At 46.1% G+C, this 19,534-nt stretch overlaps 1 protein-coding gene across 1 annotated transcript in view; it reads left to right on the top strand.

The window, feature by feature from the left end:
- Positions 1–299: 299 nt before the first annotated feature.
- The window catches only part of DNAH8 (dynein axonemal heavy chain 8), a 13,985,216-nt gene continuing 13,965,981 nt past the window's right edge, over positions 300–19,534 (top strand). Inside the window, exons 1-2 of the mRNA XM_085610239.1 lie at positions 300–396; positions 14,232–14,398. Coding sequence (XP_085466365.1) covers positions 14,261–14,398 — 138 coding nt within the window. The 5' untranslated portion in view covers positions 300–396; positions 14,232–14,260. The remainder of the gene's footprint in view (positions 397–14,231; positions 14,399–19,534) is intronic.

Here is a 19,534-nt window from a genome sequence, read left to right as displayed (position 1 = left end):
GGCCGAAATGGTGAAACATCTCGAATCCGACATGTGAGTCTTTAAGCTCAGTTTGGGGATTGGTACAAAAATGCGCCATGCTAAGAGTGACATTTATTTCTGTGTCTCGGCTGGCATTTCATTGCTAACTTCCGTAACCCGTTCCTATTTTGGCAGAATCAACATGTCGATTTCTCTCTCTTTTTGGGTAGTGTGGCTCTTACAGTGAGCGATGAAGCAGAGGGAGAAGCCGCTGCCTTTCCTCTTGAGTTCATAGTCATGACGTAGCGGCTGAGTCAAGCTCTCAGCGCATGCGCCGTGCTCTAAGTTGCAAGCTCCAGCGCGTTCCATAAGTGCACGATCCTGAATAGTTCCCAGTCTCTGATTTCCTCTGTGTGCCAGCTACGCCCTTGCTCTGTAAGTACTGCATATACACACACCGACGGCAGCGTTTTAGTAGGCGAGGGATAATTGATCAGATTCATACATCAGTATAAAATGCTTTTACTAAAATTATACATGCTTCCCTTCTCAGAAACGCAGTGGACTTGTGCACCTGCTACAAAACACAAATGTTTGTATTAGCGCTTCATATTGTTGTTAATGACAGATGTTAATATTGGCTAATGTAATAGTAATTAATAAAACGACACCACAAAGATGCAAGTCTGAGTTTGCCGTGCCAAAGCCTAACCGATAGCCACGGGTCACGTATTTGTCAGGAGTCTAGCAAAACTGACTGAGGCATCTTGCAAAAGAGTAAACCTATGACCTATAAGCGACACACAGACCCACACACGCGAGCCAGCGCCTGAATGTCACCTATAGGCTACCATAGGTTTTGTCTTTCACTTTAGTTAGGGTCAAAAGAATGAATATCTTTGAGCTCGGTCATATTAACGGGTGTTACTGCAAAGCATTTATTACTGGACAAGAGTGCTGTATATTGATACTGTTAAATCCGTCCAGCTTACCTGTTAATATTGGAAGCACACGGAGCGCTAAAACCCTCGTTTCAGGATAAAGATATGGCCCGAGGGCCGAGCACCAACACAAATCTCTTCTCTGTGAAATCTCCTCCGAGGTGTTGAGACCGCAACTTTCATCGCAGGAAGTGCACTTAAGGAACTGGCTCTTTTTCGTTTCATTTGAGCTAATGAGAAAAGCGCGAGGGCCAGAAAGCTGCTGTGGGAGGGGCATTTCGAGCATGAAATAGGAAAGTTCACATCATATTTTTATACACAACCAAGGGTGCTCTTTTGTAAATAGGATTTGTGTAAGCATCGTCAAGCCCTGGTCAACCAGTGGCACCTTCAGAACGGGGACTGGAGAAAGGAGGAACGGGGCGAACCAAGGGCCAACAGATAAAACTGGTGGAGTCACGTATAATTGGCAATTGAGAAAAGTGTGCGCCTCACATACACCCTCACTCATGCTCACTCGCCCTCTCCCTCGTCACTTTATCTCAGCTGGCAAGCTAGACAAGTGAGTTAGACGTCTGGGTGCCACTAGCATCTCATACATGTGAATGCTGATATGGCTGTCTCGGCCACCCATTTTTCTAATGTTGATAACCGAGTATAGACTAGTGACTTCCCCACGTGCTACCTGTCTGCTAATGCACCTTGTCAGGGGGACAACGCGTTAGGCCAATCGAATTACAAATACAAGTTCAATGACATTGGATACTAGTAACATTCCATATTTCATACACCAGGGTTCTCCAAAGTCGGTCCCGGAGGGCCAGATACATGACAGATTTTTTACGACAACGACATTTATCTAAATGGGGATATGCTAGAAATCTGGCATGAATCCGGCCCTCCAGGACCAAGTTTGGAGAGCCCTACCCTTCACCATAAAAGGTAAAATCATGGTAGCACCTGTGATAAATGGTCATTGTACGATGCTTTGCCTGTCAGGCCATGTTAATGTGCACCAGAGAAGTTCCTCTTCCCGTCATTCTTCTCATACTACCCTTCTCCCACAGCATGCCTACTGTTTATCGCCACTCTTCCCTTCCACGTGCCCACAGCCTCCTACTTCAAATATTCTCATCCCCTCAACATTTCTCCCACGTTGTTGTTTTCTCAATCCCTCTCCTTCCTTTCTAGATTGAGCTATTCCCTTCTTTTCATCCCTTCAGCCCCTATCCTCGCCTTTTCTCCTTAAATTTCCACATTCTGTCATTCTAATGTTGTCCTTCTCTCAGCTGTCTCTTTTACCTTCTCTGTCTGTCTAATGTCCTCTCCTTTGTTTTTCTCTCAGTTTATCTCACTTTCCTCTCGTTAGCCTTCCTTCTGAATCCTCTGTGCGCGTCATCTGCCACATGTTTTGTACTGTACACCACTCAATCTTGCTCACTAGTTTTTTACGGTGTAGGATTTCAATGGACACTGAGTCACACCGTGCTGAGTACCGGCAGTTTTTTAAAGGGGGCCTCGAAATGTGACTCTATCTGGCTTTGTTTTGTTCCCTGGCATAGGCCGTCTGTTTTTTTCGTTAATCTGTGAGGGGGATATCATGGTAATTTGAAACCTAGATTACCAATCCATGCCTTTCTGCTCCATTTCATCCACCTTGCTTTTTTCTGTTTTGCTCTGCTTTGATTTGTTATTTTCTTCTCCTGTTTCTATTTATTCTTCTCTATTTCCTCCTTTATTTACTTTGTTAATCTTAGGACATTTTTGCTTTCTTTATTTCTCTTTTTCATCATTCTATCTTAATTTTGCCGTTTCTATTTTCCGCCCTATTTTCTTTTCACTCAATTTATCCCATTTCCGCAGTTTCATTCCATTTCTGTTACATTTTCCTCCTTTCTCTAGCATCCTTTCTCTTTACATATTTTTCCTCTTTCATTCCTTTGGTAGATAGAAGACATTGGGGCATATGTATCAAAATCTCCATTTGCGAATCTCAAATAGCGATTTTTTGAGAATCGCTATTTGAGAATTGCAAAACGGGATGTATTTAAAAATTCGCACAAATTTGGAGAATTCTTAATATTCCTTAATTGCGATTAGCAAATTGTGAAATCGCAATTAAGGAATACCTTCCCATTCATTCCTATGGGCCAGGAGGCCCATAGGAATGAATGGGAAGTCATTCTCAAATTGCGAATCGCAATTTGCTTATCGCAAATTGAGAATAATTTCAAAGGTGCAAGGGTGTCATGATGACACCCTGATGCACCCCTGAAATGAGCATGTGTGCGCATTGGCGCACATACATGCCCTAAGTGCCACATGGCACTTTAAAAAATGCCAAAAAGTGAATTTTTCGAAGAAATCGCAAATTACCACCAACTTGAAGTTGGTGGTAATTTGCGATTTCTTAAGGAGAAATCGCACAACTCGGGTGCGTGTTACATAGCATTTAAGGAATCGCAATTTGCGATTCCTTAAATGCTTACGCAAAATTAGGGAATCGCAAAATTAGCGATTCCTTAATAATGCGATGCGAAAATGGCTCATACATCTCATTTTCTGTTTTTTTGCGAATCGCAGCGTTTGCGATTACAAAATAGTTTGATACATATGCCCCATTGTCATTTACAAAGCCAATACCTCTAACTCTCACAAATGCGAGACCAATTTGCATTGCAAATGCTTGTTTCAAATGCCAGCTGTCAAAGTCTCCTAGAGGGGCTAAGGAAGGTTTACCCACCAGTTAGGTTACCCTCTCCTGCCTGGGAACTGAATTTAGTCCTCTCTAAGTTAAATGGGGCCCCCATTTTAACCAATTCATAAAGCTTTGTTACGGATGTATGTCGTTACAACGCACACTTTTACAACGCATGCACTTACAACGCATTTTTTACAACGCAAAATCCATTACAACGCATTCCATTACATAGCATGACACTACAACGCATTTTTAAAACTACCTTTACAACGCATTCCATTACAACGCATACTACCTTTACAACGCATACCATTACAACGCATAATATTAAATTGCATTTAAGGTAAGTATTAGATAGTATAGGGGTAAAAATTGCTATTCTAACTCCAGGGGGTGCAACAGTAGGGTAAGTGTTGGATAGTATAGGGGTAAAAATTACTATTCTAACTCCAGGGGGTGCAACAGTAGGGTAAGTGTTGGATAGTATAGGGGTAAAAATTACTATTCTAACTCCAGGGGGTGCAACAGTAGGATAAGTGTTGGATAGTATAGGGGTAAAAAATACTATTCTAACTCCAGGGGGTGCAACAGTAGGGTAAGTGTTGGATAGTATAGGGGTAAAAATTACTATTCTAACTCCAGGGGGTGCAACAGTAGGGTAAGTGTTGGATAGTATAGGGGTAAAAATTACTATTCTAACTCCAGGGGGTGCAACAGTAGGGTAAGTGTTGGATAGTATAGGGGTACAAATTGCTATTCTAACTCCAGGGGGGTGCAACAGTAGGGTAAGTGTTGGATAGTATAGGGGTAAAAATTACTATTCTAACTCCAGGGGGTGCAACAGTAGGGTAAGTGTTGGATAGTATAGGGGTAAAAATTGCTATTCTAACTCCAGGGTGGTGCAACAGTAGGGTAAGTGTTGGATAGTGTAGTGTAATATTATGCGTTGTAATGGTATGCGTTGTAAAGGTAGTATGCGTTGTAATGGAATGCGTTGTAAAGGTAGTTTTTAAAAATGCGTTGTAAGTGCATGCGTTGTAATGGAATACGTTGTAATGGATTTTGCGTTGTAAAAAATGCGTTGTAAGTTTAGTGCGTTGTAAAAGTTGCGTTGTAAAGGTTGTTCCCCCTTTGTTACAGCACCTATCTTGGAAGACCGCTTTTCTAATGGCAATTACCTCTGCTTGCAGGGTGAGCGAAATTCAGGCATTATGCTCTACAGAGCGTTATATTGTTTTCCATGTTAACAGAGTGCTGCTAAGAACTCACCCGTGTTTCCTTCCTAAGGTGATCTTGGATTTTCACGTTAAGCAGTCAATCGCTCTTCCCATGTTTTTTCCTAACCCTACCACGCCTCCTGAGAGGGGGTTGCATTCTCTGGCTCTAGGTCCATCGCTCGATGGATAGTGTCTTGCATCACAATATCTTATCAGCTAGCCGACAAGCAGCTCCTTTCCAAGCCAAGAGCTCACTCTACGAGAGGTAAAGCTGCTACTACAGCTCTGCTTAAGAATGTTCATATCCAAGAGATATGTAAAGCAGCGACATGGCGCTCAGTCCACACTTTTGCCTGCTTAGATTCTGATACTCCGGCGGATGCTCAGTTTGTGCAAGCATCCTTGAGAAATGTCTTTAGTTAACGAATGGTTGGAAACAGGTTTTGACATTATAGGTATCCGTCCGCAGGGCTCAGGGATGGGCTTGCTACTCTATTCAGTGCTTATGACTATTGACAAGTATCCCTGGAAGAGAAGGAAAAGTGACTTACCTGTAATCCTAGGTCTTTTCCAGGGGTATACTCCTCAAAGTCATAAGCATCCCTCCCTCCTACCCGGACAAATACCATGTCTATAATGATATGCCTGTTACTCATGTTATGATTAAAATGTAATACGCTGTCAAAAAGGCCTGAGCTAACTGTCACCTGTGGGGCATGATGGGAGCCTGGAGGTCCTGAAGGTCTTAAAGGCACGGCACCAGTTTTTTCTGAGTGTTCTATATGCAGCTTTCTAGGCTAATCTGCCTGCTATTACCTTTGCCTTTTTCCTTTGAAAATAAAGGCTATGTACAAAACAAGTCAGAGGTACACTTTCTCTGTGTTATAAAAATGTTATTTTACAAGTTTTTTTGATATTTCAAATGAAAAATACAATGCAATATTGACATATTTGAGCCTGATATTATGGTTGGCCTGCATATTTATATACATGTGTGTATATTTGTTATATATATTTTATGCCACAATGTCTCCACACAAGAAACGGAAGGCTGCGCACTCAGGCTCAATATATTCAATTCAGTTTATTCCAACTCCAGGAAACAGAAGACTAACACACGTGTTCCGGCCACACTGACGAAGGCCAGATGGCCGGAACGCGTGTGTTAGTCTTCTGGTTCCTGGATTTGGAATAAACTGAATTGAATATATCGAGCCTGAGTGCGCAGCCTTCTGTTTCTTGTGTGGCGATATCATGGCGTAAAGTATTGCCGTGGGGCTGCCTATACGAGCTGCTGCACCCGCACCGCCAAGAGCGAGGAGAGTTGGGCGGTTTTCGTGTGTGAAATAAATGTATATATATATTTTTTGTTAGTGCTCCGGGGTCCTGGCACATGGGCGGGACTCTTCAGTGCTTATGACTTTGATGAGTATAGCCCTGGAAGAGAACTAGGATTACAGCTAAGTAACTTGTCCTTTTTGTGCCATCAGGCATGAAGTCAGAACAAAGTGCTTCTGCATCCCTGCAGCAATAAGTCTACATGTCTCAGGCTGCCCCAGCAACGTTTAAAAAAAAATATCTATCTATATATGGTGCTCTTTATAGGAGTACACTCATGTCCAGCTCCTGTTTTGTTACACAGGAGAGTGCAAAATACTTTGTGTTCAAAATATAGAAAATATGTTGGCGATTAGTCTACTTTTTACTCTTCCCTTGGAGACCCATTTTAGCTTCTGTGCTTACGAAAGACTCCCACAGAAAGAACATTCTCCTTCTCCTCTCCATAAGCATTCAAGTCATTTTTTAATTAAGTGCACCATTCAAGCAATCAAGTCTGATTTTTGGGCCGCAGTTTTCTGCACCCCTTGCCTGCTTCACACAGTCAAATACATCAAATGCACAATCAGTGATTTGTGTTAGCATATAATTAGACCTGTACCATTAACAATACATATAAAAGGCTTGCAGCACACATCACTTCATTGTTGGGCATTTGTGTTAGCATACAATTAGACCTGTACCATTAACAATACATATAAAAGGCTTGCAGCACACATCACTTCATTGTTGGGCATTGCTTACACTGCCTGCTCGTCTGATTCAAGCATCTGAATCCATAAAGGAAGAAATATGGGCCTAATGTAGAGTTCGGCGGATGGATTACTCCGTCACAAATGTGATGAATATCCTCCCCGCCACATTACAAGTGTCATTGGATATAATGCACTTGTAATACTTCAGACAGGATAATTGTCATGTTTGTGAAGGAGTAACTCTTCAGCCGAACTCTAAATCAGGCCCTATGATACTTACCTGTAACTACAGTTCTCCATTGTTGAAATTTTGCATAGATTCAGAGGCAGTCCTCTCTCCTTCGCTCTTTCAGGCTTGCATGTGTCTATGCTCATGCTCACACATGTGCTTTGAATTCTGACCTACATTGGCCTCTGGGGGAGTAGAGTTCACAGCACTTCCACCTCATTGGTTGAACTTTGGATCGTTTTCAATGTGATAGATGTGCTACTAAGTTGATGTTTACTCGTCTCTTCATAGCTTATTGCTGTACTGCACTGCAATTGTATGGAACTAGATGCACACACCTTTATGACCGGGATTGATTCTAACATGAATCTACAAAAGACAGCAACACTAAGGAACGTAAGTTTTTATGTAGGAAGCTTATTTCCTTTTTCATGTTTAAAAGGAATAAGGATTACAAGTAAGTAAAGTTCTCCAGTATTTGGGGTGTCTTTCATAGATTCACATGCTTGAATATTCCCCGTCGTCGAAGTGGGAGTCCCACGGTATATATAAAAAGCAATAAGTATCATGTATATATACATATACACATACCTAACCACATAAGAGTATATACATACCCAAATAAACATATATATATAGTTCAAATAACATATCAAGTTAAAAATACCATAGGATAGCATTGAGACATAGGAAAGCATAGAGAAAAAGAATCACTTTGCTAACATATCACTGTCACTTTATAGTCCAAACTCCAGCCAATCAGGCGCTAGCACCCTCTAGAACCTTCTCCTCAGAGGCTCAGGCCCTCAGATTTTCTACCGCACGTCGTGTGAAGGGAGTCTCCCTGAGCTCTGCTCAGTTCTTCATCTGGTTTGAGGTTTTTTATCTCTCATCATGTCTGCAAGTAAGAAATCTCTTTTCCGTCCTTGTTCATCTTGCGGAAAGTCAAGACTTTTCTCTGAGGATCCCCATGAGAAATGTATTTATTGTCTGTATCCTGATCATAAGGTGGCTAATTGTAAGATCTGCAGAACTTTCTCTCACAAAACTTTGAAAGATAGAGAAGGTCGCCTTTTAATATGGCTTCAAAAACTAAAGGACACAGACAACCCACTTTCTGAGGTGGAAAGTGTAGCCTCTGTCAAAACAGGAGTCTCCTCAAAGCGTGGAAGTGTCCAGGACTTGCCATCTCCTTTTCTGAAAAAGAAGAGACTTCACCTTGAGGAAGTGTCTACAGGCAAAGTCTCTGTCTCCACGTCTGCGCCCCCGAGACGTAGCTCTCAGGCGTCTGTGACTCCGTCAGCACATGTTTCCAGTCAGAAACTTTCAAAACCGTCGACGGGCCCGTCGACGGCCCCTCCGTCGACGAGATCGGCTACTTCATCAGCCTCGTCGACGACGGTATCGAGTAGATATCCTTCGTCGACGACACTGACTTCGTCGACGTCTTCTCCGTCGACGATAGTATGTGTGTCTCTTAGAACTGTCTCGTCGACGATACCACTCACTTCTTCGTCGACGACTGGGAAGCTGGCGCTTCCGTCGACGTCCACAACTTCGTCGACGATGGGTAAAAAGAAGAAGAGGAAATCTTCCTCGTCGACGACAGCCTCGTCGACGACAGCCTCGTCGACGACAGCCACACCGTCGACGACAGCCACACCGTCGACGACAGCCATTCCGTCGACGACAGCCATTCCGTCGACGGCAGCCACCCCGTCGACGGCAGCCACCCCGTCGACGACAGTCCCGTCGACGGCAACAACCTCGTCGACGGCAGCTCCGTCGACGATTGCTTCGTCGACGGTCGCCTCGACGACGGTAGGGTCAAATTTTGCGACAATGCCATTGGTGCCAATGTCAACACCAGCACCGGGGTCTGTGGACAGCTCCTTAATGCTTCGTCGTAAGGCCATGCTAGACCCAGTTATGTTACCACCTGGACCACGGCCACCTCGTCAACTATTTCCCTCAGGGGATGAGGACGATTCGGATGAAGGCGATCAGTCTCTTTTTCGGGATGCTCATAGTCCTTCGGAGCTCCATATAAAATGCCAAGAGTCTGAGGAGGATGAATTTTATGAACAGGAAGAAGAGCAAAATACCTCTGCTCCGGTTCCTATGATGCAGCTTCCTGTGCAGCTTGTTTCCAACCTCCAGTATATGTTGGAAGACTATAATCGTCGTTTTCCAGCATCCCCTCAAAATACTCCACGTGAAGCGCCATCTGAGGTTCCACCTCCTATATTGCCAACGATACCCACGCCCTCCACACCTGCACTGCCTTTCAATGCAGAGGATGATAATATGGACAATCCGGATACGGAAGAGGGCGAGCTCCCAGAGGACGACACTATGGCGGACTGGGATGATTACCAAATCAATTCGCCCGCATCACCGCCAAGGTCACCAGTCAACTCGCCACCTGTCGACATAACAGGGTTCCATCAGCTGATGGAGAGAGCAGCACAACGCTTTCACCTTCCCATGGTGGTTAGGGAAGAGGACTGTTTCTTATATGACTTCAAGTCCCAGCCTCAGAAACAAGTACGAGCTGTGCCAATCATAGACTTCATATGGAATGAAGGCCTAAAATTAATGAAGACACCTAATTCTATTCCGGCGGTGCTCCCACGCCTGGAGAAAAAATATAAAGCTCCGGATTCTTCCCCAGCCTGCTTGGTGTCTCAACCTAAGCCGGACTCAGTGATCACACAAGCGGCACAGCGCCGCTCCAAGAATCCATCATCTCCAATGTCGGCGCCTCCGGACCGCGACGGCCGTCGCCTGGATGCTATAGGCAAGAAGTTTTCAACCATGGCGTCAACAACGGTCCGGGCTGCGAATTCCTTGGCTATCCTCGGCCGTTATGATAGACAGATGTGGTCGGACATGGCTGCATTGGTCAAACTTATACCGGAGGATTCAAGAGCGGAAGCTCAGAAAATCCTGCAAGAGGGAGAAAGGGCGTCATCCGAGATCATTGACTGCTCTGTTGACATCGCATCCACCGGTTTTCGCCAATTGGCGGGAGCAGCCGTCCTAAGAAGACAGGGCTGGCTTCGGTCAACCTCTTTTCGGCAAGAGGTCCAGGCTAAGATTTTGGACATGCCATATGACGGGGAGTCATTATTCGGCCAGCATGTAGAAGATGCCTTGCAAACCATTAAAAAGGATACGGATACGGCTCGTTCCCTCGGCACTCTACAGTTTAAGAAGCAGCCCTTTCGAGGTGCACGCGGCCGCGGCACCTCCTCATCATCATCCTTTCGTGGCACCTCGTCCCAATACCGCTCGTACAATCAGGGGCAACAGCGATACTATTCACAACCGCAGCAGTCCTACAGACAGCAAACTAGCAAGTCATACAGAGGAAAGTCGAATTACAGAGGAAATTCAACCAAGAAGCAGTGACTCTGTACGGAAAGAACTTCCTTTTCCCAGTTGTCCTCTAGTTCTTGGAGGAAAAATCTCCCAGTTCTTTTCAACCTGGTCCTTGATCACTTCGGACCGCTGGGTCCTGGATATAATTTCAAGGGGCCACGCCCTAGAGTTTGTGAAGGTTCCTCCACGCACACCTCCATCCGGGCCACCACCCGCCCATCTCAGAGAACTTTTCAAACAAATCCAAATAATGTTAAACAAGGGTGCCATCGAAGTGGTTCCGAAATATCAAAGAGGGTTGGGATTCTATTCCCGTTTTTTCCTCATACTAAAGAAATCAGGGGAATGGCGTCCGATCCTCGATCTCAGATTGCTCAACAAATTTCTCAAGACTCAGTCCTTTCGGATGCTCACATTGAAGGACATCCTCCAATTCTTTTCTCAGGAGGATTACATGACAACGATCGATCTGCAGGACGCATATTTCCATGTGCCCATTCTACCACGCCACAGGAAATACCTACGGTTTCGAGTGGGCCACAGGGACTACCAATTCAAAGTCCTACCCTTCGGACTCTGCTCAGCCCCGCGGGTCTTTACAAAATTCCTAGCCCCGGTGGTGGCTCACTTACGACAAGAGGGTATTCAGATATACCCCTACCTGGACGATTGCCTCATCAAAGCTCAATCCTCTCACCAGGCGGCCCTCGATACCCAGCGCTGTCTCGATCTGTTTCAGTCCCTGGGGTTGTCGATCAATGTACAGAAATCTCAACTCACGCCGACTACGTGCAAGACTTTTCTCGGCGCTTGTATCAATACGAGCACAACCATGGCCTTCGCTTCAGCAGAACGTCAGGAACGGATTCAACAGCTTGCGAGCTCCATCGCAGCAAAGCAGTCAGTTTCAGTCCGCATATTAAAATCCTTTCTGGGAATGGCGTCCTCATGCATCGCTTTGATCCCTCTCTGCAGACTAAAAAGTCGCATCATCCAAGAGGAGTTAGACAAGCAGTGGCGCCAGGTTTCCGGTTCCTTCAACGATCAGGTCGTGGTGTCACCCCGCATGGCTCAAGCGCTGCATTGGTGGACTTGTCCTGCCAACATCGCAGCAGGAACATCCTTTCTGTCGTCAACCCCAGAACTCGTCCTTACCACGGACGCCTCCATGGAGGGTTGGGGCGCACATTTTCAAGATCTATCCGTCAAGGGCCTATGGTCAGCGGCTCAGCGTTGCTGGCACATCAACAGACTGGAACTGATGGCCATTTTCTTGGCGTTGAAATCCTTCCGCCTGCAATTCCAAGGGAAGTCAGTCCTCATTCAGACGGACAACACCACGTGCATGCACTACCTGAACAAACAGGGCGGGACAAGATCTCCACTGCTCTCCCGTCTGGCGCAGAGGATTTGGAGTTGGGCCATACTCCATCAGATGACGTTACAAGCAATTCATCTGCCCGGCATTTCCAATACTCTGGCGGATGCACTCAGTCGGTCAGCATCATCAACCCACGAGTGGGAGTTACATCAACCGACGCTGGAATTCGTCTTCAACCTTTGGGGTCACCCGACAATCGACCTCTTCGCAACCCCGCAGAATGCAAAATGCCAGTCCTACGCAAGCTGGTTTCCCCACGAAGGGTCGTGCGGAAATGCCCTTTCGATCAATTGGTACGGGATATTTGCGTACGCTTTTCCGCCGATTCCGTTGATTCCACGAGTGCTGCGGAAGATGAGACAACAACCGTGCCATGTACTTCTAATAGCTCCACGGTGGCCTCGGCAGGCATGGTTTTCGGAGTTGCTTCTCCTATCCCAACGCGAGCCCATCCTTCTCCACCTGAAGCCGGATCTGCTCACAATGAACGATGGTCGGATATGCCATCCGAATCCCAGATCTCTCAGCTTGTCGGCTTGGAACCTGAGCACCTTGAATTTGCTCATTTGAACATTCCTCCAGCCTGCAGGGAGGTGTTAGCTAAGGCAAGAGCTCCATCCACAGTGAAAACGTATAAGCTCAAATGGAAGCGATTTTGTCATTGGTGTGCTTCTGCCCACATTCATTCTGTGCACGCTCCTCCAGAACACATTCTGCCGTTCTTCCTACAACTAGCGCAGTCTGGATTATCGCACTCTACCTTAAAGGTCTTTCTAGCGGCAATATCTCGCTTCCGACAAGATGGCTCGTCCTCTCTCTATTCATCCAGAGTCATACAACAATTTTTCAAGGGTCTCTTCCGCATGTTCCCGCCCATTCGGCGTCCTCCACCCACGTGGCGCCTGAACATCGTGCTGGCTCAGCTTATGAAGGCGCCCTTCGAACCTATCCACTCAGCGGATGTCAAATTTTTAACTTGGAAAGTGGCCCTCCTCCTTGCTCTGACCTCTTCCCGCAGAGTCAGTGACATTCACGCTTTTACAATAAAGCCTCCGTTCCTTCAATTCAGATCGGATTGTGTCATCCTCCGCACTAATCCGGTTTTTATACCTAAAGTGCCATCCGATTTCCATCTTAACGAACCAGTGCTCTTAAAGACTTTTTTCCCGCATCCACAAACCCCGGCGGAGCAAAGCTTACACTCTCTGGACTTGAAGAGATGTCTAAAATTCTACATTAGCAGGACTCAATCCTTTCGCAAATCTGACCAGTTGTTTGTGGCCTACGGGCGTGCTTGCAAAGGACAATCTGTCACCAAACCTACTATTGCCCGTTGGGTTTCATCAGCAATCTCTTTTTGCCATCAAAAGGCTGGTAAGCCTCTGTCTTCGGGAGTGAGAGCCCATTCAACGAGGGCTATGTCATCTTCCACTGCCCTGTTCGCTGGTGTGCCCATCCATCAAATATGCCGGGCAGCTACGTGGTCCAGCAGGCACACGTTTACGAAGCACTACTGTCTGGAATCCATTAACGAAGCAGACACGGCTGTGGGACAGGCAGTTCTACGAAATCTGTTTAAATAAGGTGAGCCTCTGCTACTTCCCTCCTCCTGGGGTATTATTATTATTATTGCGCTTTAAATACATTGTTTGTATTACATGCAATATCAATACGGCTTGGTCAGCCGAATACTGTTTACTGCTTACTATTCTATTCAAGCATGTGAATCTATGAAAGACACCCCAAAAACTGGAGAAGAACAAATGTTACTTACCTGTAAACTGTGGTTCTCCAGTATTGGTGTCTTTCATAGATTCACATGCGACCCACCCTCCTCCCCTCAGAGGCTCTCTTCTCCTCTTTCGGCTCTATGGTCACTCTCGTGCTCGAAAATCTGAGGGCCTGAGCCTCTGAGGAGAAGGTTCTAGAGGGTGCTAGCGCCTGATTGGCTGGAGTTTGGACTATAAAGTGACAGTGATATGTTAGCAAAGTGATTCTTTTTCTCTATGCTTTCCTATGTCTCAATGCTATCCTATGGTATTTTTAACTTGATATGTTATTTGAACTATATATATATGTTTATTTGGGTATGTATATACTCTTATGTGGTTAGGTATGTGTATATGTATATATACATGATACTTATTGCTTTTTATATATACCGTGGGACTCCCACTTCGACGACGGGGAATATTCAAGCATGTGAATCTATGAAAGACACCAATACTGGAGAACCACAGTTTACAGGTAAGTAACATTTGTTCTTCTTTCTTCCTTTTCTGCTTCTAGATAGACAGTAGTTGTTAATATAATGTAGGCTTTATGTTCATAGCCAGATATGATTGTTCCTTCACAGATGTTTTATGTCCTTATTCTATTTTCAGGTATTAGATAGTAGCACTCTCTTGATAAAATGGAAGGAGGAGGCAGCATAGATCCTCCCAGTATAATTACACCTCATGATAGCATCTCAATGACACCCACATCTTCGAAGTTTCGACGCAGTGTTAGTGGATTGCAAAGCTTGCAAGACAATCTGAAAGAAAAACAGGTAATTTAAATATTTTAGATCCTTATGGTTACATTCCATTTCTCATTATTTTTGTTTCTCTAATATCGTTTGAGCCATTTGTACAATTTCAGAGATTTTAATTCTTACTCCGAAAAATAACAATCCTTAATATAGGATTTCTCAGTTATCGGGTTTTGGAAACAATATACATGTGGTAGCGTCACAACAGTATCACATGTAAAATTTAGTGCAAGCAACAACAGGCCTTGGTAAATGCATTAGGTTTGGCCTATGTGCTTAATAATAAGCTGTTTGTGCAGGCGAAACCTAACAACAAAGATATCTGACTTGATTACCGGTACTTGGTACCAAGCAACATAAAACCTGAAGAGAAAATGTATGCAAGAGCAATTTTTATATTAAATTTAAAAAATAACTAGACCTTGGCAGTGTTGTCTAGGTCTTCCAATTTGGGGTGAGAGTGACGTGAGTTCTTCACACAGGCATGTGCAGGCACACTAATATACCTGTCCCAAACAAAGTCATAAAGTCGAGTTGAAGAACTTAACCCCACATAAAATGTAGAGTGAGATCAAATAAATACTCCTTGGTGGTGTCATGATGAAAAGATCAGGAATGTAACACGGCTGTTTCAATGCATGCAGCCATGGAAAGTACACAAAAAAAAGTTCCACTCTACAGCGGATAGACACAGTAATTCGGCTACGGGACCTGACAAAAGCCCCTTTTTTTGGGGGGGGGAAATTATTTTTATTTGCATTTTCAACCAACATAAGCACAGCTGACAAGTCACAGATAGTTAACCCTTCACCCAGGCATCTCCCCCTCCCTCCACCCTCCATCCGCAGGAACGACATCTTGAGCATCAAGTCCATGAGTTCTAGCCATTTCTTACAGGACATAGTTCTCCCATAGTCTGTGATCCCCCAATAATCCTCCATAATGTTCGACCCTGTCCCTCGGCCACCCGTAACCCCGTTGCAGCCTTGAGGGCTCTTAGCGGGTCAATCCGGCCCCAGACCTCCATCGAGATCATGATACCTTCTCCATTTACCCCATACTCGACGGAATTTTTGGGGACATCCTCTAGCTTTGTATGTGACACTCTCGGCCGCCATATACATATCCATCCCCCTCCTCCATTCCCCAACCTGGGGGGAGGGGGCGCTGGAGCACCCCATGCTCGTGCAATATCTCGTTGCGCTACCACCAAAGCCAACATTGCAAAGATCAGATGCGGGTGGGTCAAATCTGTATCTGTAGGTATTCCAAGTAAAACAAATTTTGGGTCCATTGGGAGCGTCACCTCTAGCACCTCACTCAGTTCCCCCAGTATGTGTGTCCAATAAGTGTGGATAGTAGGGCAGTCCCAGATAATGTGGTAGAAGACCCCCTGCGGGTGTCGACATCTGAGACAGCAGGAGTCAGTAGCTCTACCCATGTGGTGCAGTCTGTCAAGAATTCCTGTCATACAAGGGAAACACGCCCTTATGTAAACAGGAGAGCTGTTACATAACTCAAGGGAAACACGCCCTTATCTAAACAGGAGAGCTGTTACATAACTCAAGGGAAACACGCCCTTATGTAAACAGGAGAGCTGTTACATAACTCAAGGGAAACACGCCCTTATGTAAACAGGAGAGCTGTTACATAACTCAAGGAAAACACGCCCTATAAAGGGAGGAACCGGGAGGTACAAGGCTGTCGGATATTGTGTTTACACCGACGTACCTGCTTCGTGAAGAGCAGTGTTCCGGAGTGGTGCTCCAGTAAGGCAAGAACGGAGGTAGGTCGAGTCGTTACTCCCTGGGCCGTGTCTTGCCCCATCGTCACCTGTGAAGGACCCGGAAGCTCTACCGGTCAACCATTGAGCTTCGCTTTTTGACTCGGCTGAGTCCAAGCGCAGTGGCGCTTTTGCTGGTTGGAGTCGTAACTCCCAGCCCGACCAGAGACACAGGGACTGCCAGCTGTAACGCACACCAGGAGGTGTTTGCCGCGTTACAGACTCGGAAGTCCACAGGATCGATCGAGCGGCTGCTCTCGGTTCAGTCTTCTTGCTTGTGATTGGGGTATCGGTGACGCATCACCAGCAGGTGACTCCGCGTCCCGGTGCAGTCTGAGGAAGAGGTTGAGCGGCTGCTCCCTTCAGGTAGAGACCCCGGCTGGGTGTTTCCCTGACTCCTCGATTCTCCCCAACACTCTTCGTGCCCCTCACAGCCTACCGATTGGCATTGTCGGCCATTTCATTTCTGCCCTCTGTTGGCATACGCCGGGATCGGCGTATATGCAGAGGACGGTTAGGACCATCCGTGCTGTGGGCTGGTAACGTACTTAGCCTGGAGGATTCCAGTGACTATAACTTTTGTTTGTTCTTTGTATTTTATTTGCCTTCATTAAAAGAACTAACCCTTCACAAGTGGTTGCGTCCTCATTGTCGTGTCTGTTAAACGATCCTGAGACGTTCAGGGCGTTACACAGTCTGACCCTATCGTAATACGCCCTATGTAGTATCTTATATTGTATGAGTCGGAATCAGGATTTAATTGCGACTTCTCTGTGCTGCATCAAGGCTGCTTCCCAGTCTATTGTGTCCATCTCGCCCAGGTCCTGTCCCCATGTTGCTCTCAATTTCCCCAATCTGTCCGGCGTGTTATTATTCAGGGTCTTGTACGTCAGTGACACTAGTTTCTCTTCCAGGGGATCCTCATCAAAGTCATAAGCACTGAATATTCCCGCCCATGTGCGGGGACCCCGGAAATAATAAAATCATATATGTAAAAAACATACATATATACAGCTCTGTATATGTATAAACATATATTATTTTTTCCCAAGCAAATGCAGCCCCTAAAAAAGAAGGCTAGGCAATGTATAAATACACATCCAATAATACATATAGGTATAATAAAACACCTAAATCTCTTTTTTTTTTTTTTTTTAATGAGGTAAACACTCATGAGAAAGCAAAAAAGAGAAAACTGTGGGAAACACAGATCCACAACACATTGCTAGCCTGCAGGCTGCATTGCAATACAATACCATAGAGACTGAAAAGCCCTGTGTAGGTAAAAACTGGCACCGTGCCTTTAAGGCAGCCCTGGCTTCCATATCCCATCATGCCTCAGGGGTGACAGTTAGGTCAGTTGTTCTTTCCGGCTCCTTCAGCCAGGACCCTGGAATTCAGCTCTCTTCTTTTTGACTTTTTAGTCAAGAATTATTTGCATTATAGCAATTTTTTGGACTTCCTCTTATTAATATCTGGGAAGAAGTCAGTATCCTGTATTTTTCTGACTGTTTTTCTGCTATTTTTGTCAGAAATATGCCTTCTTTATTTATTCCATGTCCATCTTGTGGAAAAAAGAAGGCCTCTTCAGACACACATGACGTGTGTATTGTCTGCCTGCCGGATTCTCACTCTCCAGCAACATGTCATCATTGTAAAGACCTTTCTAAAAGGACTTTAAAGGAGAGAGAGAGGATTAGACTCTATGGCTTGTCAGAACGGTCGACGTCGAGGCAGCTGGTCCCTGTTTGCTCCCCATCGCGTCGGGCTCGGCGTCGAAGACTCCAGCGGCGGGATCGTCGCTGAGAGGTGAGGAGTCCAGGGGTAGTCATGCTGCAAAAAGAAAATCGTCGTCGACTTTAGATACAGCGGCGAAGCGGATGCGTTCGTCGTCGACGACTTCGACGTCTAAGAGATCGGCGTCGAAGGATCGGCGTCACAGGTCGACGTCTAAAAGGCATCTTTCGACGTCAAGGGAAGATCGACCGAAGTCGAAACAGAGACATCGTTCGACGCCGAAGGAAGGACATCATTCGACGTCGAGAACTGCGAGACAGTCAACGTCGCAAGAGGTTCGTAGGCGTTCGACTCCGAAGTCTACGTCGACGTTGAGACCAAGATCATTGTCAAGACCAAGTTCGCCGTCGAGGAAAGATCGATCGTCGGCGAAGAGAATGGCGACGTCGAGGCATTCGTCGTCGGAGCATTCGACGTCGAGGCAGGTGCCTCCGTCAAGACCGACGTCGAGGCAGGAGCCTTCGTCGGAGTCGACGTCGAGGCAGGTGCCTCCGTCGGAGTCGACGTCGAGGCAGGTGCCTCCGTCCTTGCAGGTCTCCAAGGCTTTGGAGAAGTCCATAACGTCGAGGCGAGATTCCCCGTCGGGGTCTAGACCTCCGTTCAGACCAAGTCCTCCGTCAACGACGAGGTTCTCGACGTCGAGGCAAGAAAAATCTCCATTGATCCTCGAGGAGTCAAGTCCCAGGTCTCCGGTTATAGGCCTATCGCCGTCGAGGCGCTCCTCTGCAGAGGGTGCTCAGGAGGTGTCGCATGTTCGCCTTACGATCCGGCCAGTTTCAAGGCGCAAATCCCCTCATAGACTGGTATATACAACTGAATCACCACGTCTTATATCTATCTCGCCATCAGGATCAGAGGGCTCGAGTTCAAGGTCACCGGAAATTGTGAATCAATCTCCAGTGCCTGCAAGAGAAATTAGTCCGCTGGAAGAGGGACATGCTGTACCTCAAAGTCCCGCAAAAGAGATACCTCAGGACTTGGCTATGTCTCACGCAGTCAAGGCCTCACTAACAAGGTTAAGAGGCATGGACTTCCCAGCGAGACCGGTCAGATCACGTTCTCGGGGAAGAGATTCTCGACGTCGCTCTCGAACACCAAGGAGGCGATCCAGATCCTCCTCCCACAGGAGAGAGTCGACCAGATCGGAGAGAAGGCGCCGTAGGACCCCTTCTTCCACCCCGTCATCTAGATCATCCAGGAGGGATTATTCGCCGACACTCTCGGAGACACCACCCTCCAGGGTATCTCCGGTGGATGATATCTCTACTTTTCAGGAAGTATTGTGTAGAGGAGCTACAAAATTAAATTTCCCTATGCCGGTTCAGGAGATCACCTCCTCCATAATCTTTGAAACTCTTCATGAACGAGCAGTGTCACGTCCACTGTTGCCGTTAGTCCCTGGTTTACTGCAACCAGTAATGGATATTTTTCTCACGCCAGCGACCACCAAATCTGCACCGGCGCGGATTCTGAAGAAGTACCGTCCTGCCCCGGAAGATCCTCTGTTCCTAAGAGCAGATCCTCCACCGGACTCTGTCATCACTGCTGCTGCTAGAAAGACGCATGCAGTAGCG

The sequence above is a fragment of the Triturus cristatus genome, chromosome 6, assembly GCF_964204655.1.
Source record: "Triturus cristatus chromosome 6, aTriCri1.1, whole genome shotgun sequence".
NCBI lineage: Eukaryota > Metazoa > Chordata > Amphibia > Caudata > Salamandridae > Triturus > Triturus cristatus.
This window is presented reverse-complemented; position numbering and strand designations above follow the sequence as displayed.